Source organism: Chiloscyllium punctatum, chromosome 22 (genome assembly GCF_047496795.1).
Source record: "Chiloscyllium punctatum isolate Juve2018m chromosome 22, sChiPun1.3, whole genome shotgun sequence".
Lineage (NCBI taxonomy): Eukaryota > Metazoa > Chordata > Chondrichthyes > Orectolobiformes > Hemiscylliidae > Chiloscyllium > Chiloscyllium punctatum.
The window spans coordinates 16,612,692-16,638,130 of record NC_092760.1 but is presented as its reverse complement, the minus strand read 5'-3'; the positions used below and the strand labels follow the sequence as shown (position 1 = coordinate 16,638,130).

Genomic DNA, 25,439 nt, shown 5'->3' with positions numbered 1-25,439 from the left:
TGGTACAGAGAACACCAAATGGAGAATTCACCACAAAGGTATACAGGAAAGCCACACACACAGACCAAGTCCAAAACGATGAAAGCAACCACCCCAACACACACAAAACAGTTGCATCAAGACACGGTTCAAAAGCGCCACAACACACTGCAGCACACCAGAACCGCAAAAAGAGGAAGAAGAACACCTATACAACGTATTCACCAAAAACGGATACCCCCGCAATTTCATCAACAGATGCCTAAGGGAAAGACAACGGAATGAGGACATACCACAACCCAAAGGACTAGCCACACTACCATACATCAAAAACATTTCTGGACTGACAGCCAGACTACTACGACCACTAGGACTCATAACAGCACACAAACCAACAGCCACTCTCAGACAACAACGACGAAGGACCCAATACCCAGCATGAGCGAAACCAAAGTAGCGTACAAAATCCCATGCAAGGACTGCACAAAACACTACATCGGACAAACAGGAAGACAGCTAACGATCCGCATCCATGAACACCAACTAGCCACGAAACGACACGACCAGCTATCCTTTGTAGCCACACACGCAGATGACAAGCAACATGAGTTCGACTGGGACAACACTACTATTATAGGACAAGCCAAACAGAGAACAGCCAGGGAATTCCTACAGGCATGGCACTCATCCACTGATTCAATCAACAAGCACATCGACCTGGACCCAATATACCGGCCACTGCAGCAGACAGCTGGAACTGACAACTGGAAGCGACAGATACAAATCACTATAAATGCCGGAGGAAACATCACAGAAGTGCTTCACAGGAGGCTCCCAAGCACTGAAGATGTCACCTAGACAGGGGGCAAAACGTCTGCAACACAAATTCCCAGCTCGGCGAACAGAACCACAACACCAGGAAACCCTTTATGGTATACTTAAAAAGGACAGGTCAGTGCTGCCCATGGCTTTGGGCCACATTCAGCAGTGGGCACTAATACTAAGTGCTTATTGTTACAGGTTAGAACACTATCCCAGAGGCCAAGTAGAGAACGTGGATGCATTGAACCATCTCCCATTAGCAGATATAGTAGGTGGTATCCCTGGTGGAACAGTCTATAATGGTATTAAATTTTCTGGACCCACTCCCAGTCACAGCTGACAATATAAGATTTTTGACGCAGAAAAATCAATTTCTGTCAAAACTGAAAAGATGGTGTTGGGGAAACCAAAGGGCAGTCACAATAGAACTGAAATCTTCTTGGACCCAGAGACACCAGCTCACCCAGAGGACAACATATGATTACAGGAGAAAAACTCCAGATGCTGGAATCCAAAGAAGGCAAGCAGGAGGCTGGAAGAACACAGCAAGCCAAGCAGCATCAGGAGGTGGAGAAGTCAACACTTCAGGTGTAACGCTCTGCCAGGAATGGAGGTATGGGTAGGGAGAGCTGCAGTAAAAGGGGAGGGGTGCAAGGGTTGAGTAGGGAGAGGAGCAGAATAGTGAGGTAGTGATAGGTGCATTCAGGTGTGGGTACAACCTGATTGGCCAATGGTGGAATGAATCCAGTTGGTCGCTCGAATAGCCTGCAACTGTAGAAGATGCAAAACCTGTAGGCACACCACCTCCCTCATCTCCATTCAGGGCCCCAAACTGCCATCCAGGTGAAACAAGTTCACGTGCCTCTCCTCCAACCTAGTTTACTGCATCCAGTGCCTCCTGATATGATCTGGCGAAACCAAACGTAAACTAAAGGGACATTTTGCTGAGCATCTCAGCCAGACCCGTAAGGGCCAGCCTGACTTTCCAGTCACCGCCCATCTCAATTTACCTTCCCACACCCTCTGACATGTCCATTCTTGGCTTCTTCCATTGCCACAGTGAGTCAGATGGCAAATTGGAGGAACAACACCGTATCTCATGCCTGGGCAGCCTACAGTCCAGATGACTCCATATTGAATTCCCCAATTTCAAATAATCTTTCCAACCCTCCTTCAGCACCCTTTCCAGCCCTGCCACCTCCCATCCATTCCCCTTACTGACCCTCTCTTCCAGTTACTAACCAGATTTATTCCTCACATCGACCAACCAGGTCATACCACCATCTGTATTCACCCAGCACTAGCTCACCATTCCACTCCTCTCCCCACCCATAACCCAACCCACTAACTTTACCTGCAGCCCCCCTACCCCCACCTCCATTCTTGAAGAAGGGTTATACCAAAAATAAGGATTTCTCCACGTCCTGACGCTGCCTGGCCTGCTGTGTTCTTCTAGCCTCCTGTCCGTCTATATTGTTACAGGAAGCCAGAGTAATTGGCCTGAGCAAAGGTTGTCTCCAAAGACTGGCTCACCAGTGCCATTCAGGGTTCTCCAAAATGAAGATATTGAGAGGTTAAGTCTGGCCAGGCCTGGATGCAGACATATCCATGGTGTGGCAGTGCCCACAGTGCCAACAAAGACACAAATACCACCAACAGCTCCCCCACATCTGTGGGCTAACCATGGATTTGGTTGCAGGTCAATATGAAGATCCTTTCATGGGATGAATCTTCTAAGTCACTGTCGACATTCACTCAAGGTGATTGGATGAGCATAGAATTTGTTTGTCAAATACAGAGATGATTGAAAAAACTGCCTGTGTCTTTTTGAATGTACTGAGTCCTGGAAGTTTTGGTCACAGATAACTGGCCATTATTTACAGCAGAAAATTTGGGTATTTGCCAAAGTTGAATGGAATTCAACATAAGGATAGCTCAACACCACTCATCATCCAATGGTCTGGCAAAAAGAGCAGTCTAAACTTTGAAGGCTGACTTGCAGAATAGCCCTGATACTAGATACCAAGCTGTCATGGTTCTTAATTGATTATAGGTCCATCCCATATGTAACTACAGAGGAACCTTGATTATCCTGCATTCGATTATCCGAATATCGGATTATCCGGCAAGATCGCAAGATCCCAATGCCTGGCTAAACTACGTTATCTGGCATTTGATTATCAGAATTTGATTAACCAAACAAAATACCATCTGCCTGTGTCACTCGGATAATCGAGGTTCCTATGAAAAGGGATAGCACTGGCAAATTTGCTAATAGGATAACATTCTGCACTGGGTTAAGTCTGATCTTTCCAGGCCTGGTGGGGAGATTGAAACAGAATCAAGAATGCCAATGCCAGACACTAGACTCCAGCAAGAGACAGTTTGATACAGTGATGAAGTTTGGTTTACCAATCACTGAAATTGTAATAGCTATGGTCAATGCAAGGTCAGGACCAGTGATGCATAGTTTGGGTAAGTGTGATTGATCCTCAACAAGCATGTGAACCATATTGAAAGCTGCAAATTTGCAAACAGTGTGGGAGCAAAATGTTCCAAGGAACCAAGACACATTTGGAAAGGTTGCTTGAGCCCATGGGTTCATGCTGTCAGTGTTGACTGGCCCTCTGAATCAGAGATCAACATGACATATGTATACGCCACAATGTTTTCTCTGCTAGAAAAGGTGCTTCTTAAAAGAGGCAAGCTCCTGTGTGTTGCACAGTCCCATAGTGGACGTCAAATCAGAGGAACCTGACCCAATAATACATTTCCCCAGGAGTGTCTCCAGGAAAAGGGCCAGTCTATGCCCTCGGACTCGAGAGATATGTAGCGATTGCAATGAGGTCATCCAGCTGGATATCACAGAAAATAAGTCCCGACTGGACAAGATTAACAGCCCCAATCAGACAGCCTGGGCTAGCTGACAATAAGAGCAATGTTTGAGATTATGGCTTTCTGAGAACTGACTCTGAACAAGCAGTATCAGAGTCAAGGACAAGTCATAGAATCATAGAGATGTACAGCATGGAAACAGACCCTTCAGTCCAACCCGTCCATGCCTACCAGATATCCCAACCCAATCTAGTCCCACCTGCCAGCACCCGGCCCATATCTCTCCAAACCATTCCTATTCATGTATAAATAAAGGGTGACTTGGTGACAGGATACTAGCCTCTAGAGTTATTTCATATGGAAGATGAAACACCGTGCCAAACAATAAAGTAACCATTCGTATACAAAGGAAATATCGGATCTTTAAAGATATAAGATTAGGTTCATAAGTCAGACACTTGCAGATCAGAAAACCCCTGTATCAAATTCAAGAGGATGAAAGATGGTAATTTTGGCAGGTGGATATAATCATTTGAAAATTTTAGATTATTCTTAGAATTTAAAAACACACTGCTGTAAATCTTCCGTAAGAACTAAACACTCCGTTGAAGTGTGTTTGTAAATTTCTTTAAGCCAGTACAGAGATTTTTGATTTTCTGAACATCTGACTTGAGAATGCTTTTAATTGCAAGCATAAATGAGTATGGAAAGGGAAGTTAAGTTCAGATTGTAGCTTTTACTACAAATAACAGACTGGAGGTACAGTACTGAGTGCAGGACAAATATACAAAGTGGTTGAGATCAACAACTTTTACAAAAAGGGAAGATAACACTTTCTTGCTTCAAAGCTCACAACTATTCCAAGAGATACAGCAATTACTCAAACTCTCTCTGAGAAGGATTCAGTTTTCCCTGCGCTGTTCAATGAAAGCCAGTGTTGGTACATTGGAAAAATGGAAAGTATATCCCAGTTAAAAGGTACAAATTTCACTGCAGTGTGATTTGTCTGGACTAGTAGTAATTGGGGAAGTTTTATTTTAAGGGAATTATTTTGCAGAAGTGAAAGTCATAGATACACCTATAATTGAGTAATGTAAAATGCAGTTTGTATTAGAGAGACAATAGTTGCAGAAATTGATTCTGGATATTTTTACACTGTGTAGTGACCAGAGCCATGGCTAAATAAAGTCCATCACTAGAGATCACAGTATTCCCATAAGTGGGAGTTAGGGCAACTGAAACAATTTTAAAAATTAAAACAGCCCAAAAGAAGGATTTAACATGTTTTCCTTAACTCAGGCTCTGGAAGTAGATCTAGAGAAGTTAGCACAAACAGTTCACACTAAGGCTAAGGCTGAAGGATTTCCAAAATGTTTTTGTATTTAAAAACTGAATTCTGTAACAGAAGTGGTGAGTCTGAACCTCTAACTACCAGACAAAGAATGACTGTTTGTTAAATTGTGATACGACTCAGATACGATTGGGAGATATTTTGGGTGGCACATGAAGTTAGAGTACTAAGTTGATCATTCACATTTTGTTTGTGTGGGGTAGAACTGAATTATTTGTAATCCAGAATACAACGTTTCAGATGTGTCTCAAAATGCCATTATGCCATGAACTGTCCCAAATACTTTTCAAATACTTTGACCAACAAACTCAGAAAAAAAAGAAAATGGATCAAAGAAAGGACATTAAGTCCTGTGGGGGAATGTATTGTGCTAGTATCTTTCAATTGTATGGTATTACAGTGGATGAATTCCTCAAACTGTAGATAAGGCATAGACTGGCTAAAATGCATCCTGGTTTCTAAATAAGGATCATAAGAGAATTCAGGAGTTTAAGTTTCACCAGTTTCAGATTTGTGGGATGATAGCACCTTGAAAAGAGAAATCATTCTTCTATAAAATAACCAGAATCAAACATTTTATTAGCATAATGTAGTATCTAGCAGAATATAGATAAGTAGGCCAATGACAGGAAAAAAACCGCCATGAAACTGGCATTAAAAATAACAAAGCTAGTCTATTTGGAAAATTGATGTATTTGTAATTCACAAAATTGGGACACTTAATACATAATGTTATTAGAAATCAATTGCAATTACATTTTAGAGACATATTTTATTGCAAAAGAGAGGGGCATAAATGACCCTAGGAAAAGTTATTGGTAAAGAAATAATTTTTCCAGTATGGGAACAAGCCCATTCAGGTATATTCTTCAAGGCTGCTTTATATGGTGTACAAATTTGCAGAATTCAAAATGAGTTACAGAAGGTAATGAGGAATCAGGTGCTTCTCCTTACCATATGTTACATAACTGTGAGGATCAGACTGTTGCAATTGATAGGTGGAGAGACCAGTTCCGATTTTCTTTATATAAATGATTTGGATTTGAACATTAAAAGTATGGTCAGTAAGTTTGCAGATTACATAAATTGGGGGTGTAGTAGACAGCCAAGAAGGCTACCTCAAATCCAACAAGACCTTGATCAAATGGACTGAGGAGTGGCAGATGGTGTTTAATTTACACAAATGTGAGATGCTGCATTTTGGAAAGGCAAATCAGGACAGAACTTTTCACATAATGGTAAGGTCCTGGGGAGTGTTGCTGAACAAAGACCTTGGAGTGCAGGTTCATAGCTTCTTGAAAATAGTCACAGGTAGATAGGATAGCAAAGAAGGTGTTTGGTATGTTTTCCTTTATTGGTCACAGCATAAAGGTATAGGATTTGGGAGGTCACGTTGTAGCTGTACAGGACATTGTTCAGGCCATGTTTGGAAGGCTATGTGCAATTCTGGTCTCCTTGCTCTAGGAAGGTTATTCAGAAAAGACTGACAAGAATATTGCCAAGGTTGGAGGGTTTCAGCCACAGGCAGAGGCTGAATAGATTGCAGCGATTTTCCATGGAGTGTCAGAGGCTGAGGGCTGACCTTATAGAAATTTATAAAATCATGAAGGGCATGAATAGGGTGAATATCCAAGGTTTCTTCCCCAGGTAGTGGAGTCCAAAACTAGAAGGCATTGGTTTAAGGTGAGAGGGGAAAGATATAAAAGGAACCTAAGCGGCAACTTTTTCACACAGAGGGTGGTGCATGTATGGAATGAGCTGCCAGAGGAATTGGTGGAGGTTGGTACAATGACACCATTTAATGACATATGGATGGGTATATGAATTAGAAGAGTTTAGAGGGATATGGGCCAAATGCTAGCAAATGGGACTAGATTAGTTTAGGATATCTGGTTGGCATGGAGGAATTGGACTGAAAAATCTGTTTCCAAGCTGCACAGGTCTATTACTCTAGTGTGGGCACAATAGGCCAAAGGGCCTTTTTCTGTGCTACAGATTTCCATGACTCTGTGAACAATCAGCTGACTATGACAAAGTGAATTGTTGTTCTCAATGCCAATAGGGTAGTACTCGAGGCCTACAGAGACAAATTCAGAAATTTGAAAAGGAAACAAGGCCAATCTATATGGAATTTTAGAAGTGGAAATGGTGTTGCTGGGTAGCATAGATCAATGAAAAGTGGAAAACATTTTGATCACCATAGTGATATTCTGATGGATGAATTCACTGTAGTGCCCCTTTGAGAATAAAATCTCACGTGGATGATCACAAAACTCTCAAAACAAAGGAAGCCTCAGTATTGGCAGTTGGTTATTATTTGAACAACAAACATGAGTAACAGGCCCCCATTTGGAAACTTCCTGAATAGTTGGAGAGACAGGAATTTTGAAAATGAAAATAAATCTAGCTCTATTGAGAAAGGTGACAACAGGAAAGATAAGACATTCCAAGCAAAGTGGGGATAAGTAAGTGCTTCTCTCGTTGGCTATCAGTGACTAGTGGTGTGCCTCAGGGATCAGTGTTGGGACTGCAAATATTTACAATTTACATAGATGATTTGGAGTTGGGGATCATGCGTAGGGTGTCAAAGTTTGCAGATGACTCTAAGTGGTAGAGCAAAGTGTGCACAGGGCTCAAAGTTTGCAAAGGGACATAGATAGATTTAATGAGTGGGCAAAGGTCTGGCAGATGGAGTACAATGTTGATAAATGTTTTGAAAGCAATAACAGTAAAAATGACTATTTTAACAGTAAAAATATTCAGCATGCTGCTTTGCAGAGGAACCTGTGAGTCATAGAATCCTAAAGCATGTAGACAGGCCCTTTAGCCCAAACTGGTCCATGTCGATCAAAATGTCCATCCACATTAATCCTTTTCCGTGCACCTGGCCCTTACCCTTGTAAACTTTTCCATGTAATTGTCCACCATCATGAGAACAAAGCAACCATCTTGATTGGTACCCCATCTACCACATTCAACATTTGATCCTTTCAACACCATACAGAAGTGTGGTACTATCCACAAGATAAATTGACGGTACTTCTCAGGGTCCTTCAAAAGCATCTTCTAAACCTGAAACTACTATCTGGAAAGGCAAGGAGATCCTGTGCATGGAAGCACCACTCAGTGCAAGGATCCCTCCAAATCACATTCAATCTCTTTTCTTTCACCACCGAGTCAAAATTCTGGACCTACTTCCTGAACAATACCCTATTGACTGCAGAGGTTCAAGAAGATAAAGGTGATGAACTAAGACAATTAGGGATGGACAATAAACCTCCCCATCCCATGAATGAGTAAAAACAAATTTGGGATTACGCAGTCTTTGATGCTATCGGATGACATGAATTTCCTTTAGGTGGTTTATTGAACTTGACAATCTCAGGATCAATTAAATCATTGAATGAATACGGTGTAACTTTTTCCTAAGTAATTTTTTATAATTTCAGCAGAGCCTCAATGCTGATTTAAATGGCGACTTTAAAATATTCCAGGAAATTTCCCAGGAAATTCCTTCAATGTTTCCTTTAAAGGGGATTCTGCAGAAATCATTATCTGGCCATTGGAAACTTCAAGCATTGTTACTGGAAGAACTAATCAATATCAAACTACATGCTAGTGTTTAAAAAAGGTTTTAAGAACAAAGAACCGTAAGCCACTTTGGTATTTGATGTTACAAGTATTTACACTAAAAGGTGTGCTTGTAGCATGAAATAACATGCAATTGCTGATTTTATTTAAAATGGTATAGAAGAAAAGAAATACTCTGATTTAAAATAATTATCTGAAATTTGAATCCTGTTAAATGCTACTGAACAAATTTGTTTGGTTTTATTGGTTAAGTCCCAATGATTATTCCAATACAATTAAACCAAAATGAGAATAAACTAAACACATACTGACAGATAATCCATGGTTGACCTTGATGATAAATTACCATATTAACAAAAATACAACTAAGACACTTTGAGTGAGTCCACTCAGCATTTTTCTTTACTTGTTCATGGGAAATGGACATCATTGACTAGGCCAGTATTTACTACCCATCCCTAAAAAGGTGGTGGTGAAATGATATCTCAAACCACTGCAGTGATTGGAATGTATGAAAACCCAGTGTTTAGACAGAGGTCCTGGATTTTGATACAGGGACAGTGAATAAACTGAGGTCCAAAGTCAGATAGTGTGCGGCTTGGAGAGGAACTTGTAGATGTTCCCATGGATCTTATGTCATTCTCTTCTAGGTAATTCATGTTTGGAATGTCCTACTGTGGAAGCTTTTGTCAATTGCTGCAGTGTCTTGCAGGTATATATGCTGCTGCCACTGTTCACTCTTTGCTTCAATATGTTGTACTATCCATGCAACTAACAGATGGGAAATTCCTCAAGATTGGTAAGTCTTTCCATGCCATTTTCAACCCACTAGTAGATACGAACAAGAGTAGGTCATTCAGTCCCTTGACCCTGCTCCACCTTTAAATGAGATCATAGCTGATTTGTGGTATAACTTCAGATACCTGCCTTTAACTCAAGTGTTTTGGAACTTTCTTTTTACTTCAGTTCAACTGCTACTTGACCACAAGAAATGCAAAATGGATCGCTGATTGACTAGCATATGTTTACACAAATACAAGATGTCAAAATTACTTTTATCACATCTTTATCACATCATGCATCCGTCCGGTTAGTTCATAGAATCCTTGTAGTGTGGAAGCAGGCCATTCAGCCCATCTAGTCCACACCAACCCTCTGAGCATCCCATCCAGACCCATCCCTCCTTCCCTATTCCCATAACCATGCATTTAATCCACCTAGTCTGCACATCCCTGGACACTACAGACAATTTAGCATGGCCAATCCTCCTAACCTGCTCATCTTTGGACTGGCCGAGGAAAATGGAGCACCCGGAGGAAACCTCTGCAGACTCTGGGAAAATGTGCAAACTCCACCCAGCCTGAAGGAGGAATTAAACCCGGGTCTCTCGTACAATGAGGCAGCAGTGCTAACCACTGAGTCATAATGCCACCCTCTACCTATAATTTAGTACTGTCATACAATGTGTTGTTGAACTCAATGCACTTTTCACTAATTTTCTCAGACCGTTCATGTGCAACACACAGCCAAGTTGTAAAGATTGCCAATCATTATTTTCCTTACTTAATCTCATTATTCTGCATTTCCATATTAAAAAGCAACTGTTGCTCATCCATTCAACTTTTTGATATATCCAGATTGCTTTATATTTGATGTCTGTTGCACTGTTGAAAGGAGATGTTGATTCATTGGATATCAGCAAATAAATTCTCTATTTAGTTTTATTTTCCCTTTATATCCTAGCCCTACCATACAGCTGAACTAAACATATGCCATTTTAAACAATCACAGGTACGAGTGCATTCAATGAAATATTAAATTCGTTACACACCTGTCTAACTTACCCGCCTTTTGACCTAACATTAATATAGCCAGTTTCTTCATTTCGCCTATAATAAAACTTTACACATGTTAAAGAACTAATTTCATGCAGAGCTTTCCATATTCGTTGTCTCTGTTTTTCATCTACAATTAAAGAACAAAACAAAGCAGTCATGTACTTCAAAGCAATCATGTATTTAAGAGCACTATCATAATCATGACAAATATTCAAAATATACAAGAGAATTTACAAAAATGAAATTCAGCATCCTGTTTGAAGCAATGCACAGCTTGTGTTACAAACTTGTACAGAATTAATGTGTTGCACTATCAAATATTTCTAATGAAATCTTAAACCAAAGCCCATGTCAATATCTAATGTTCCAAATAGAACAAGGTTTTTCTTTCCTGCAAATGATAGGCATTGCAATGATGAGCAATGGGCACCAGTTAAGAAACCCCTAGTAACATGACGCAAAGAGGATTTGAACTTAAAGCACTATCCTCGAGCAGCTTCCTATAAGATGAAAAAGCCCAGTGTGTCTATCAGATTTCATCAAAGGGGTCAACGTGACTTCCGCTTGTTATGAATGGGGCGTGATTAAAAGAGGGTGAAATGCATTCAGTACCTGATGAATTGGAAAAATGGGAATAGCCAGAAAGAGAGAAATCAGGCGTATGCATTCAGTGGCAAGAGGGGAGGATCAAAGTGTCAGCCAGGAGGGGAAGAGGCAAAGCTGATGAGGGGTCTGATTTGCCAGAAACAACTTTTGATCTAGAACAGTAAGTCCTGCATTCGTGTACATTTTTAGATAAGCAAACTGCCTTTCTAGTAGCCTACAGCAATCTATTTGAAGATTGCCTAATTGGTTGCAAGCAGACCGTTTATTTTTGAATATAGTGTACCTTATCCAGATTGAGTAACCCTAAATACAATTAAACAAGCAGATCTTAAAATGTTCATATCTGTTTTCAGGTATTGAAAGATGAAGATATGTGAGCCAAATATTATTTCTTTTAAGTTATATGGACTCATATAGATATATCTTAAATTTTAAAACAAATGACATGTTGCCAGGTAAAAGGCATTAAGCAAAACAGTATCATAAGCAAAACAATTCATCATGCTGAAACTGTTCCAAGACAATACAACAGTAATCCTGAAGGTTTACAGGCAGAAATGATAAAATCTTTAGGGGAGCCAAGGTAAAACAATTGAGCTTGATCAATGAATATTGCCATTTACAGTAAGCTCAGGAAAGTAATTCTCTTCAAGGAACTTAAAACTTTGCTCCTTACATGAGTAAGATACCACATGGAGAATCAATGATTCAACAGCTAGACAATCACATGAGGTGGCTGATAACTAAAAGCTTATTCACAAGCTCTCACTGCAGAGAAACTCTTCTCCCATCAATCAATGATACAACGTGGAAGGGTGAAAGGAATGAGCTGAGGGTTGGAGCAATGCCCAGAAGTCTGAACGATTCCATTGCAACAAGATGGGACACCTTCAAGCTGGTTGCTCAAATATAGAGAATATATGTCCTCGGATTTACTGAAAAAAATCAAGTCAGTGCAGAGAAAGTGGCTAATTAACAGCACATCAAGCAAAGCAGTGAGTAAGATAAACCCATAGTCATACTTAGAGATACAAGGCCCACCCAAAATCTTTGGTTGGTGGGAAGCATGGCTTTTTCGCCAAGTGCAGTCAATGCTAAGGTATTACTGAATAGTATCAGCAAGGAGTATATAGCAATTGCACTGCGTAAGCCTGGAGTGGAACAGATGAGTAGTTATATGGATTGTCCATAGTTTGCCTGTGACAGGTTTGATGCAGTCCTGGGAAATTATTTGGCAAAGATGAAGTTGTGACAACCCCTGTAGTCTAGAAGACAAAGTGAGATTAAGGAGACGGAGTAGTTACAGGGAATGATGCTAGGTATTTTCACTTCCTGTACAGTGGCCCTGATGGTGGCTAACCACACTCCACTGCTGAAGGTAAAACTGGCATCACAGATGACTCTACCATTTGGTTGCCACACCTGGTCTTGAGGGCACTGGGTATGAGGAAAGGTTTAAAAAATTTGGATTGCCTTCACTGGAAAGACAGCGACTGAGAGGAGACCTGAAAAATTGAGAGGCATAGATAAGTTGGATAGTCAGAGGCTTTCTCCCAGGGGTGAAGTCTCAATTACAAGGGGGTACAGGCTCAAGGTGAGAGCGGGAAAGTTTTAAGGGAGATGTGGCGAGGGAAAGTTTTTCACATAGGGAGTTGTAGGAGCCTGGAACGCACTGCCAGAGGTGGTCAAAGTCAGCACATTAGTGATACTTAAGCGACACCTGATGGTTACATGAATGGAGAGGGAATAGAAGGAAACAGGCCTGTTTTTTAGTTTAGTTAAAGCATGATGATCGGCATAAGCTTGGAAGGGTGAAGGGCCTGTTACTGTGCTGTACTTCTTTTATGTTTTGCTCCTTTATTTGTACCTAAGTACTTGTGGAACCATTAGAAGCACCCATTGTAAACACCTTTCACTGTACTCTTGTACTACTGTACTGGCATACACTTGACAAAGGATATTCTATACTCTATTCTAACTGATACATCGGGCTAGGATTCTCTCATTTGCCATTTGGGATTCACCAATCAATCCACTGGTTGTAGTAGCCTCGAATTAGTTTGTGTCCCTCTTATAAATCACATTCTTATTAATAACAGGCCCAAGTGAAAGCAAAAACCAAATACGCGTTGACTGACCCCCATGAAAACAGCTGAAGTTTGTGCTAGTGCTGATTGTTCAGACTCTGCATCAACTACAGAATGGTTAAGAGTGCAGAGTCAGACTACACCAGAATGAGATGAGACAGTCAGACCTCTGGGAATTTGATTCAAAATAGTATTTTGTTGTACATCAGAGAAGAGATGCTTGAAGTAAGGCTTCTTGCAAGAAAATAGGCTTGCTTCATGGGGAGCTCAGTGAAAGAGCAAGGCTTCTTCCTGTGCAGCTGCTATTCAGAACCATGTTTCAAAGTCTAGAAATTGAGGAATTTTTAAAACGAGAAAAATATATTATAGTAAATAATATAAAAGTAAGTTTAATGTATGGCACAGTAAATCAGCCAAACTACAGCTCTAACCTATAGCATAGGAGTTGTGGACACTTCATGACCTAATCAGGCAAATGTGCAGGAAATGTCAGCAGAACCCATTTTAATTTCATCCAATGAAAAAAAACTTTCACTCACTGATTAAAAAACTGATTGTGGAATAGCAACACTGAAACTGAAGTAGACCATTCAACCCCTTGAGACTTTCACATTCAGTGAAATCATGCTGATGTGTGGCCTAACTCCATATACATGCCTCTGGACCATATCCCTTAATACTCTTTGCCAAAGAATTATCTATCTTTAGATTTAAAATAAACAACTCATTAAGCATCCACTGCCATTTAAGGAAGAGTTCCCAAATATTCTCCACCATTTAACAGTTTGGCTTCATTTACCCTGTCTTTTCTCATTAATATTTGAAGTCTTTGATCAGATCACCCCGAAACTTCTGAATTCTCAGCAAAACATGCCTAATTAGTATCACCTCCTCAGTCCAGGAATCACTTATAAACCTACCTTGTACTCCTTTCAAGGCTTAAGCAAGAGGCCCAAAACTGACCCCCAGTTTCTTTCAACCCACAAAATATCCATTAACTATTAGTCTTGGAGCTCCATAGAAGATGAAACATTGTGCCCAGTATTGGGCCTCTTGTTCTTCCTGATTTATTAATGATCTAGATCTTGGAAAGTGACCCTGCATTCCAAATGTATGGATTTGGAAGCACTGCAAATTGAAAAGACAGTGGAAAACTATAAAAGGTCATTGTCAAGTTGATGGAATGGGAGGACAGTTAGCAGATGAAGCTCAATGGATAAAGTGTCAGGTATACCTTTTTGGTAGAAAGGACAGAGTTATACAGCATGGAAGCAGAGACTTCAGTCCAATTTGTCCACACTGATGAGATATCCTGAACAGATCTAGTCCCATTTGGCCCATTTCCTTCTAAAGCCTTTCTATTCGTATCAAGTATTTTTCAATGTATGATTTCAGTTACATTACACTGTAAATTTTTGCTATAAATTCTGTGTCTTGCAATTGTGTCCTCCACAACCACCTGATGGAGTGGCACTAGTGTGCTTCCAAATAAATCTGTTGGACTATAACCTGGTGTTGTGTGATTTTTAACATTATTCGTATACCCAGCTTGCTGCTTTTTTAAAATGTTGTAATTGTACCCACCTCACTGGTAGCTTGTTCCATACACACCATCCTCTGCATGATAAGGTTGCCCCTTAAGTCCCGTTTAAGTCTTTCCTCTCTCACCTCAAACCTATGCCCTCTAGTTTTAGACTCCTCTACCTTGGGGAGGGAAAAGGTCTTGACTATTCACTGTCCATACCCCTCATGATTTTATAAAGCTCTAAAAGGTCACCCCTCAGCCTCTGATGTTTCAGGGGGAAAAAAATGCTCCAACCTGTTCAGTCTCTCCCTATAGCTCAAACACTCAAATCCCCAACATCATCTTTGTAAACCTTTCTGAATCATATCAAATTCAACAACATCTTTCTTATTTCAGGGAGACTGGAATTGAACACAGTATTCGAAAAGTGGCCTCACCAATGTCCTGTACAGTCACAACATGGTGTCTCAACTCCTTACTCAATGCACTAACCAGTGAAGGCAAGTGTACCAAATGACATCTTCACCAACCTGTCTACAGGTTGTTCTGCAATGAAGCGTATTTCGTTAATGCCAATTCAATATGACATGATTGATAAACTGGGGATACTTTCTTAAGCACAAACTTTTAAAGCATGTTTTGGTTATAATGTGATTCCAGCCCCATCAGTTTAAATAGTTCTGCTTTTTACTTATAACACGGAATTGCATGAGAATGGAATTACTGTGTAAAGGAGAACTGACTGTACCTACAATTCTACTTTCAAGGAACAATGCACCTACATCCCAAGGTCTCTTTGGTTGACAACATCTCCAGGGAAAAAGTGAGGACTGCAGATGCTGAAGAGTCAGAGTCAGTGTAGCACTGGAAAAGTATAGCAGGTCAGGCAGCATCCAAAGAGCAGGAGAGCTGACATTTTGGACATAAGCCCTTCATTAGGAATGTCAAGAGGAAGGGGACGAAGATAAATAGGAGGGTGGGGCTAGTGGGTGACGGTAGCTGGGAAAGCAATCGATGGATGCAGGTGGGGAGTGATTATGATAGGTCAGTGGGGAGGGTGGAGTGGATAGGTGGGAAGAAGATGAACAGATCAAGAAGGCAGTGCCAAGTTGGAGAGTTAGATCTGGGATGAGGTGGGGGGGAAGGGAGATTTGGAAACTAGTGGTCTATTGATGCCATGTAGTTGAAGGGTCCCAAAGCAGAAGACGAGTGCACCAAACAACTCTACTGCTATGTGGCTGATGACTTCAAATCCCCTTCCATTCCACCAAAGATATGCAAGTCCTAGGCCTTCTCCATGTCCAAATGCAAGTCACCTGACAACTGGAGAAAGAACGCCTCATCTTCCGCCTTGGAACCCCTCAACGACATGACATCAAACTAGTGTTTTGAAATATCCCCTCCCCTACCTCATTCCCAGATCCAACCCTCCCAATCGGCACCACCCTCTTCACCTGTCCATCCTCCTTCCCACCCATCTGCTTCACTCTCCCCACGTTCCCAGCTACCTTCACCCCCACTTCAGCCCCACACCTACACTCCTATTTATCTCTCAGCCCCCTTCCCATCCCCACATTCCTGATGAAGGGCTTATGCCTGAATTTTCAACTCTCCTGCTTGTCGGATGCTACCTGACCTGCTGTGCTTTTCCAACACCACACTTTTCAATACTCCCCAGTGTCCAACCATACAAGTCCTGTCCTGGGTTGCTTTGCCAAAATGCAACACCATACATTTATCTGAGTTAACCTTCTTCACGGTCCACTACACCACCAATTTTGGTGTCTTCTACAAATATACTAACCATACTTCCTATATTCATATTCCAAATAATTTATATGATGAAGCAAGGGACCCATCACTGATCCTTGAGCCACGTCACAGGTCTCCACTTCAAAAAACAATGCTCTACCACCACCCTTTGACTCTTACCTTCAAACCGGTTTTTGCATCAAATTGGTTCACTACCCATGGATTCCATGTGATCTAACTTTGCTAACACGCAGAACCTTGTCAAGTGCCTTACTAAAGTCTAGATAGACAACATCCTTTGCTTTACCCTCATCAATTTTGTCACCTCTGCAAAAAACTGAATCAAGTTCGTGAGAAATGATTTCCCACACACAAAGCCATGTTGCCTTTCCAAATGTATGTATATGTTGTCCTGCAGAATCCTCTCCAAGAACTTATCCATCATTTACATCAGGCTCACCAGTCTATAGTTCCCTGGCTGTTCCTTACCACCGTTCCTAAATAATGGCACCATATTAGCCACCCTCCAGTAATCTGACACGTCACCCATGTTTATCAATGATACAAATATTTCAGCATGGGGCCCAGCAATCTCTTCCCTAGTTTCCCACAAGTTCTAGAACACACTTGATCAGAATTTGGGGATTTATCTACTTTTGTGTTTTAAGCACTACCTCTTCTGTAATATGAGCACTTTCCAAGACATCACTACTCATTTCCCAAGTTCCCTATCTTCCACATCCTTCTCCACAGTAAATAGTGACACAAAATATTAAGTTAGTATCTCCCCAAATCCTGTGGTTCCACATGGAGACAGCCTCATCGATTAAGGATCCCGCTTCTTTCCCTCGTTTTTTGAGAGTTTACGGGTTTCTGTGAATTATATCTGCAATAAATGCTGTTGGTTGCGAATCCTATCAGATTGAATGGGTTGGTTGGAGAGACAATTACAGGCAATGAGGAATTTGAAACAGCAACAGTATGTGATGGATGGCAATTATAGGAAGGGGGAAAAGTCGCAGATACAGTCACATAGAAGGGTTAACTCCAGGAAAGATAAGAGAGCTGGGCAATTAGTGCAGGGGTCTTCTGCGGCTATCCCCATTTCAAACAAGTATGCTGTTTTGGAAAATGTAGGGGGTGATCGATTCAAGGGAAACATAGCACAAACAGCCAAGTTTCTGCTATTGAAACTCGCTCTAATGCAACGAGGGGTACTTCGGGTTCTTGGAGATCAATTGTGTTAGGGGACTCTCTAGTCTGAGGTACAGACAGGCATTTCTGTGGCCAGCAGCGAAAAAGCAGAATGGTGTTGCTTCCCTGGTGCCAGGAACAAGGATGTCTCAGAGAGGGTGCAGTATGTTCTCAAGGGGGAGAGGGGCCAGCAAGAGGTCATTGTCTACATTGGAACCAATGACATAGGAAGGGAAAAGGTTGAGATTCTGAAGGGAGATTACAGAGAGTTAGGCAGGAATTTAAAAAGAAGGTCCTCGAGAGTAGTAATATCTGGATTACTCCCGGTGCTACGAGCTAGTGAGGGCAGGAATAGGAGGATAGAGCAGATGAATGCATGGCTGAGGAACTGGTGTATGGGAGAAGGATTCACATTTTGGATCACTGGAATCTCTTTTGGGATAGAAGTGACCTGTACAAGAAGGACGGATAGCACCTAAATTTGAAGGGGATGAATTTATTGGCAGAGAGATTTGCTCAAGTTGTTCGGAAGGATTTAAACTAGGAAAGTTGGGGGTGGGGGGGGGGATCCAGGGAGATGGTGAGGAAAGAAATCAATTTGAGACTGGTACAGATGAGAACAGAAGAAAGTCAAACAGTCAGAACAGCAGGGACATAGCAGAGAACAAGGTGGGACTGATAAATTAAACTGCATTTATTTCAATGCAAGGGGCCTAACAGGGAAGGCAGATGAACTCAGGGCATGGTTCGGAACATGGCACTGGGATATCATAGCAATTACAGAAACATGGCTCAGGGATGGACAGAACTGGCAGCTTTATGTTCCAGGATACAAATGCTACAGGAAGGATAGAAAGGGAGGCAAGAGAGGAGGGGGATTTGCATTTTTGATAAGGGATAGCATTACAGCTGTACTGAGGGAGGATATTCTCGGACGTAGATCCCGGGAAGCTATTTGGGTGGAACTGAGAAATAAGAAAGAGATGATCACCTTATTGGGATTGTATTATAGACCCCCTAATAGTCAGAGGGAAATTTAGAAACAAATTTGTAAGATCTCAGCTATCTGTAAGAATAATAGGGTGGTTATGGTAGGGGATTTTAACTTTCCAAACACAGACTGGGACTGCCATAGTGTTCAGGGTTTAGATGGAGAGGTATCTGTTAAGTGTGTACAAGAAAATTTTCTGATTCAGTATGTGGATGTACCTACTACAGAAGGTGCAAAACCTGACCTACTCTTGGGAAATAAGTGCAGGGCAGGTGACTGAGGTGTCAGTGGGGGAGCACTTTGGGGCCAGCGACCATAATTCTATTAGATTTAAAATAGTGATGGAAAAGGATAGACTAGATCTAAAAGTTGAAGTTCTGAATTGGAGAAAGGCCAATTTTTACAGTATTAGGCAAGAACTTTCAAAAGCTGACTGGGGGCAGATGTTCACAGGTAAAGGGATGGCTGGAAAATGGGAAGCCTTCAGAAATGAAATAACGAGAATCCAGAGAAAGTATTTTCCTCTTAGTGTGAAAGGAAAGGCTGTTAGGCATAGGAAAACTGAATGACTAAAGAAATTGAAGGTTTGGTTAAGAAAAGGAAGGAAGCATATGTCAGGTCTAGACAGCATAGATCGAGTGAATCCTTAGAAGGGTATACAGGCAGCATCCTTCCACTATTATCCTCTGCTTCCTACTGTCAAGCAAATTTTGTATCCAATTTGCCAGCTTCCTCTCAATTCCATGTGATGTAACCTTTCAGAGCAACCAACCATATGAAGTTTTTCAACGGTCTTACTGAAATTCAAATAAACTATGTCTACCACCCTGCCTTCATCAACCTCCTGGTCACTTCATCAAAGAACGTGAACAAACTTGAGAGGCATGATCTCCCACGCATAAAATCATGCTGACTACTCTGAATCCAACCCTGTCTTTCCAAATGCATGGATATTTTATCTCTCAGAATCTTCTCAAGTAATTCCCATGTTTTTCTCTGCAGCCCTTCTTGAATAAGGGCACAACAGTCATTACCCTCCAGTCTTCCAAGACCTCACCCATTGCCAACAATGATGCAAAAATGTCAGCTAGGGCCCCCAGACTATATTAAAAAACACTTCCCTGAACCTTACAATCCTCCACGTCCTTCTCCTTGGTGAATACCGATGTGGAGCACTTATTAAAACCCCACCTACATTTTCTGGCTACACAAAAATTTCCTCCTTACGCTGTTGAGTGGACTTATCCTTTCCCTAGCTGCTTTTTTTCACTTCAGTACTCACATGACTGATGTGTGTTTGACAAAATAGCCACTTTATTTGAATGAGGAAATAGCATTACCTCACGAATGTGATAAATGAAGGTTATATATTTGCTACATTTTTGCTGCGATTTTCTTTAGAGGCTGTTGCACACAATGGACTGGGTGGGAGGTCCCTGACTCTTTGGCACTCAGGCATGGAATGAAGTTTTGAAGGAACAGAAATTGGTTTCAGGTCAATTGGTTCCCCACACTGATAGCTCTCTGCTCCCAGCAGTGACACCAGAGTGAGCGATTTGGAAGGGAGTGCAAAACGAACGAACACATCCTTGACATGACCTCCACCCCCCACCTAATCTCCATTGCCAGGCTTTGCATCTGGTCTGGGCCTCCTATGTTTCTGGTTGGTTGCCCACTGAGAGACCTCAACTGGCCCACATATAAGCAGGCCATTCGACATCTCCAACACTCACAGTTCACATTGCTTTGTTGCTTCTAATACATCCTACTTGCAAAGGACATTTTATGGTCTCTTTTAGCCCTCTTAATTCCTTGTATAAGTTATTTTCGGCTTCCTTTATATTCCTCAAGGCCCTTGCCTGACTTTACTTTGCTAAACCTTACAAATGCTTCATTTCTCTTTTCTCCTTTCTCTTGCCACCAGAAAGTCTGACAGGATTGATGGGGTCTCCAAATAAATTTCAGCAATCCTGCACTCTGTTTTCAGATTTAACAGTACAAATAATGTGAGGGGGTCCCAGGGAAGTACCCCTGGTGTTATGAGAATCATTTATTGTCATCTTCCAGAACCAGAATGAGTGTCTGCAAGCACAAAACCAAACAACAAGGTTGGAATGATCCAGTAATTGCAGTAGATTTAGAGCCAAATTTTCAAGGTCCAGGCAGTTCAAGATTATACATCAAGAACATTTAAAGTATTTTCAATGGAAACTCAATAGCCTTTCATCTCAAGTGCTATGGTCCTAGGAAATAATCCAATGCAGTACTACAGTTTTCTCCTCCAATAGTTCAGGCATTGATTTATGAGCATAATAATTCTCTGCTTAATTATATATTGATATAGTCACAGCTGATGCTATTATTGGACAAGTCTGATTCCCGAATGAAACTTGGTTTGATAAATCATATTTTATTCCTTTTGCTTTTAACTCAGTGGTCTCTCGCTGAAACACATGTACACAATGCTGCAGATTTAACACCAAAACAGAAGTTTATTTAGCAAAAGAAATTAAGATAAAATAAAACAAACAACTCTTTGCATATTTAAATACTGTAGAAACTCAAAAGATTTTGAATATAATTCTGTAATCCCAAAACAGCCCTTACATATCCCTTAACCAAAAGCATCCTTGTACAGTACTCATACCAGAGAACATAGAACAATACAGCGCAGGACAGGCCCTTCGGCCCTCGATGTTGTGCCGACCTGTGAACTATTCTCAGCTCATCCCCCTACACTATCCCAAAATCATCCATGTGCTTATCTAAGGATTATTTAAATCTCCCTAATATGGCTGAGTTGACTACCTTAGCAGGTAGGGCATTCCATGCCCTGACGACTCTTTACGTAAAAAACCTGCCTCTGAAATCTGTCTTAAATCTATCACCCCTCAATTTGTAGTTGTGCCCTCTCGTACAAGCTGACATCGTCATCCTAGGAAAATGTCTTTCTCTGACTACCCTATCTAATCCTCTGATCATCTTATATGTTCTCTATCAAATCCCCCTTAGCCTTCTTCTTTCCAATGAGAACAGACCCAAGTCTCTCAGCCTTTCCTCATAAGACCTTCCCTCAAGACCAGGCAACATCCTGGTAAATCTCCTCTGCACCTTTTCCAATGCTTCCATATCCTTTCTGTAATGGGGTGACCAGAACTTACACAATATTCCGCACCAGTGTTTTGTATAGTTGCAACATAATATTGCGGTTCCAAACTCAATCCCTCCACCAATGAAACTTAACACACCGTATGCCTTCTTAACAGCACTACCCACCTGGGTGGCAACTTTCAGGGATCTATGCACATGAACTCCAAGATCCCTCTGCACGCCCACACTATCAAGAATCTTTCCATTAACCAAGTACTCTGCCATCCTGTTATTCTTCCCAAAGTGCATCAACTCACATTTAGCTGCATTGAACTCCATTTGCCACCTCTCAGCCCAATTCTGCAGTTTACCCAAGTCCCCCTGCAACCTGTAACATTCTTCCAAACTGTCTGCTACTCCACCGACTTTAGTGTCATCTGCAACTTTACTAATCCATCCACCTATGCCTGCGTCTATTTATAATAATGACGAACAGCAGTGGTCCCAAAACAGATCCCTGTGGCACACTAGTAACTGGAGTCCAGGCTGAGTATTTTCCATCAATCACCACTCACTACCTTCTTCCAAAAAGCCAGTTTCTAATCCAAAGTGCTAAATCACCCTCAATTCCATGCCTCTGCATTTTCTCCATCAGCCTACATGTGGAACCTTATCAAAGGCTTTACCGAAGTCCAAGTATACCACATCAACTGCCCTACCCTCATCTACATGCTTGGTCACCTTCTCAAACAATTCAATGAGGTTTGTGAGACACGACCTGCCCTTGATGAAACCATGTTGACTATCTGAAGTCAAATTGTTGCTTGCTAGATGATTATAAATGTTATCTCTCATAATCCTTTCCAAAACCTTTCCTACAACAGAAGTAAGGCTCACTGGCCTATAATTACCTGAGTCATCACTGTTGCCCTTTTTGAACAAGGGCACAATATTTGCAATCCTCCAGTCCTCAGGTACTAAACCTGTAGACAATGACGACTCAAATATCAAAGTCAAAGGCCCTGTTATCTCCTCCCTAGCTTCCCAGAGAATCCTCAGATAAATCCCATCCGGCCAATAGGACTTGTCTACATTCCTTCTAGAATTGATAACACCTGTGCGTAACTAAAATCACTTCTCACACATCTCTGTTGCCTTATTTAATTGTGACTTCTACTCCTAGTCTGAAAAATCTGATAGTCTCATCCTGCCAATTTCATAAACCTGAGTTCAAATATTCTTGACTTTAAGTGAACCCCCCCCCACTCCATCATCAGGATTTTATCCAAATATTCCTGAACTGGAACAACTAAACTTCTTATTCTCCAGCAATCTAGTTTTACTATATTTTCTCTTTCTCAGGTGTACTGCTTTCTTTATCCATGACTTTTTCCTCAAAATGAAGCTAAAACTAAATCCTTTTTATTTCCAGGATGGGTGTTTCCCCCCAAGCTTGGAAAAGCAAATCCAGAAACCGCCATCAAAAAGCTTAAGGTATTACTCTATATACCTTGCTCACTAATGAATTCTCCGAATGTAAACAACAACCTATCAGTTCTGGAAGACTCATCTCTAACAAGTTATTTTCAAAGAAATCATTATAACTGAAAAACTACTTACAAGTTAATTGCTAAACCCTTCAGAAGCACTGACAAATCTATGTCACTAATTCAAAACTCAAAACATCCAAGTTTTAAAGTATTTTTTACTTTAAATGAGGATGAAGCGCTGCTTGGATGGTAACTTTCAGGTTCTTCTGGATGCAAGAGGCTGCAGGTTTGGAAGGTGTCTCAAAAGTCTTAATGAATTTCTACAGTACATTTTATTGATGCTTCACATAGTTGCTACTGAGCATCCATCTGTGGAGGCAGTAGATGCTTATAGACCTGATGCCTACCAATCAGATTGTTTTGTTCTGGATGGTATCAAACTTCTTCAGTTTTGTTGGAGCAAATTACTCCATATCAAAATTGATTGAAGAGAACTACATTGAGTAGGGCATACATGTACCTCCTCTCAGTTGCCACTGCTCTCTTTTATTTTTCACTGCCCCTCCTCTTGAACTAGACTAGAACATATTACCAGTTCTAAAGAAATAATAGCAGATTCATAACATTAAACTTTACTTCTTTCTCCATAGATGATGCTAGACCTGCAACTTCTGTTTTCTATGCTGGTTCTAGTATATCATAAAAGGAAAATACTACAGATTCTAGAAATCTGAAATTAAGTGCTGGATAAACTCACTAAATTGGGGCAGCACAGTGGTTGGCACTGCTGTCTTGTGGCACCAGGATAATGAGTTCAGTCCCAGCCTCAGGTGGCTGTCTGTGTGGAATTTGTGTATTCTTCCAGTGTCTGCATGGGGTTCCTCAGGATGCTCTGGTTACCTCCCACCACCCAAAGATGTGCAGGTTATGTGGATTGGCCTTGGAAATTGCAGGGTGAAAGGGATAAAGTACAGGTGTGGTTCTGAGTGCGATGCTCTTCGGAGGATTTGTGTGGACCCAATGGGCCAAACGGCCTGCATCGACACTGTAGGGATTCTATCTCTGGCTGCATATATGGAGAGAAAATAGAGTTAACATTTCAGGTTTAGGTACTCTTCTTCAGAATTGACTGGAACGAGAAAAGGTGAACCACAGCACAACTGTTCCAATTCAGTCGAAAAATGAAACAAATTGTCAAAAAAACGATGAGTACTTAATCAACTGCCTCAGGATAAATAAGCAACTGATATGAATGGAGTAAAAATGCTATTCAAACAATGACCTTGTAAGGTCCATTCTCATTATTTTTGCTCTGATTTAATGAATGGGTTTATCATGCAATTCAGGACATGAAAGGTTCAAGTTTAGATTTTGAAAGAATTATTAACCATAATGTTCATCACAAAAAAAAAGGAATACTCAACATCTACAGAGTTTTGCTTTTATTCAAGTCTGGCCTTGTCTGAACTCTATGGTTTTGGTTTTCATACAAGCTTTACTGCTGCATGTGCTCATTGCTTTATTGCTATCTCAGGACAACATATTTAATGGGTCTTAATGAAATATTGAGGGCAGGTTCACGGTGCAATTTGATATTTCTAGCCAAACCTACATTCTTACATCTGCGATATTGTGTTCCTTTGCAATTTGTGAGATTGTTTAAAAACACTGACCAGATGATTTCATATAATTCTTATCCACAGCTTTATGGCCTGATCTAAACATAATGGAAGTAGGTGGCCTTGGCAGGAATGGTAATTCCAGCAACATTACATTGCTGCTCAATTCCAGAAGAGGTCAATAAGGACGTACGCTGGTCAAAGTAACTATCAGTAGTTATACTAGTGACAAAGTACCAAAGAAACTATTTTGCAGAATGCGCTGCTAAGTTGCAATTTATGCCTAATGAAGAGAATGAACTACAATACATCTTTTGACCCGTGCCCATTCTATTCCTTATTATTTGGTTTTAGATCCTTCATCCAAATTATTCCTAAACTTCAACTATTTCAACAACTGTTGGTTCTTAAATTACTCCGGACTTTTTGTCTCCACTCTTCATCCAGGAGTTAATTCAACATGTTGATTTCTCCTGATCCAAAAATAAACTTCTTCATATGGCCCTAAATATTACTGTTTGGGCTCTTTATTCTAATCCTGTAGTATAATGTAATTCCAGATATATCTTTTTCAACAAAACAGAGCAGTGAGTGAGAGCAGGAATAGAAGATTCATAAGGAACTGACAGAGAGGCTTCATTAGAGCAGGAGGCAGAACAGGTTCTGCAG

The 25,439-nt window shown here is 41.0% G+C and overlaps 2 protein-coding genes across 3 annotated transcripts in view; both read right to left on the bottom strand.

Moving 5' to 3' along the window:
- The window catches only part of LOC140493868 (high choriolytic enzyme 1-like), a 76,301-nt gene extending 64,660 nt beyond the window's left edge, over positions 1-11,641 (bottom strand). Inside the window, exons 1-2 of the mRNA XM_072592861.1 lie at positions 11,572-11,641; positions 10,423-10,543 (exon numbers count right to left, since the gene is read on the bottom strand). Coding sequence (XP_072448962.1) covers positions 10,423-10,543; positions 11,572-11,641 — 191 coding nt within the window. The remainder of the gene's footprint in view (positions 1-10,422; positions 10,544-11,571) is intronic.
- A 115-nt stretch (positions 11,642-11,756) lies between these two features.
- The window catches only part of LOC140493431 (low choriolytic enzyme-like), a 78,881-nt gene continuing 65,198 nt past the window's right edge, over positions 11,757-25,439 (bottom strand). The window contains exon 6 of one of the 2 annotated variants that reach the window (XM_072591857.1): positions 11,757-11,957. In XM_072591857.1, the coding sequence (XP_072447958.1) occupies positions 11,926-11,957 (32 nt within the window). In that variant the 3' untranslated portion in view covers positions 11,757-11,925. Of the gene's footprint in view, positions 11,958-13,014; positions 13,436-25,439 lie in introns of those variants that run through there. The other variant, XM_072591858.1, reaches the window with a different exon arrangement.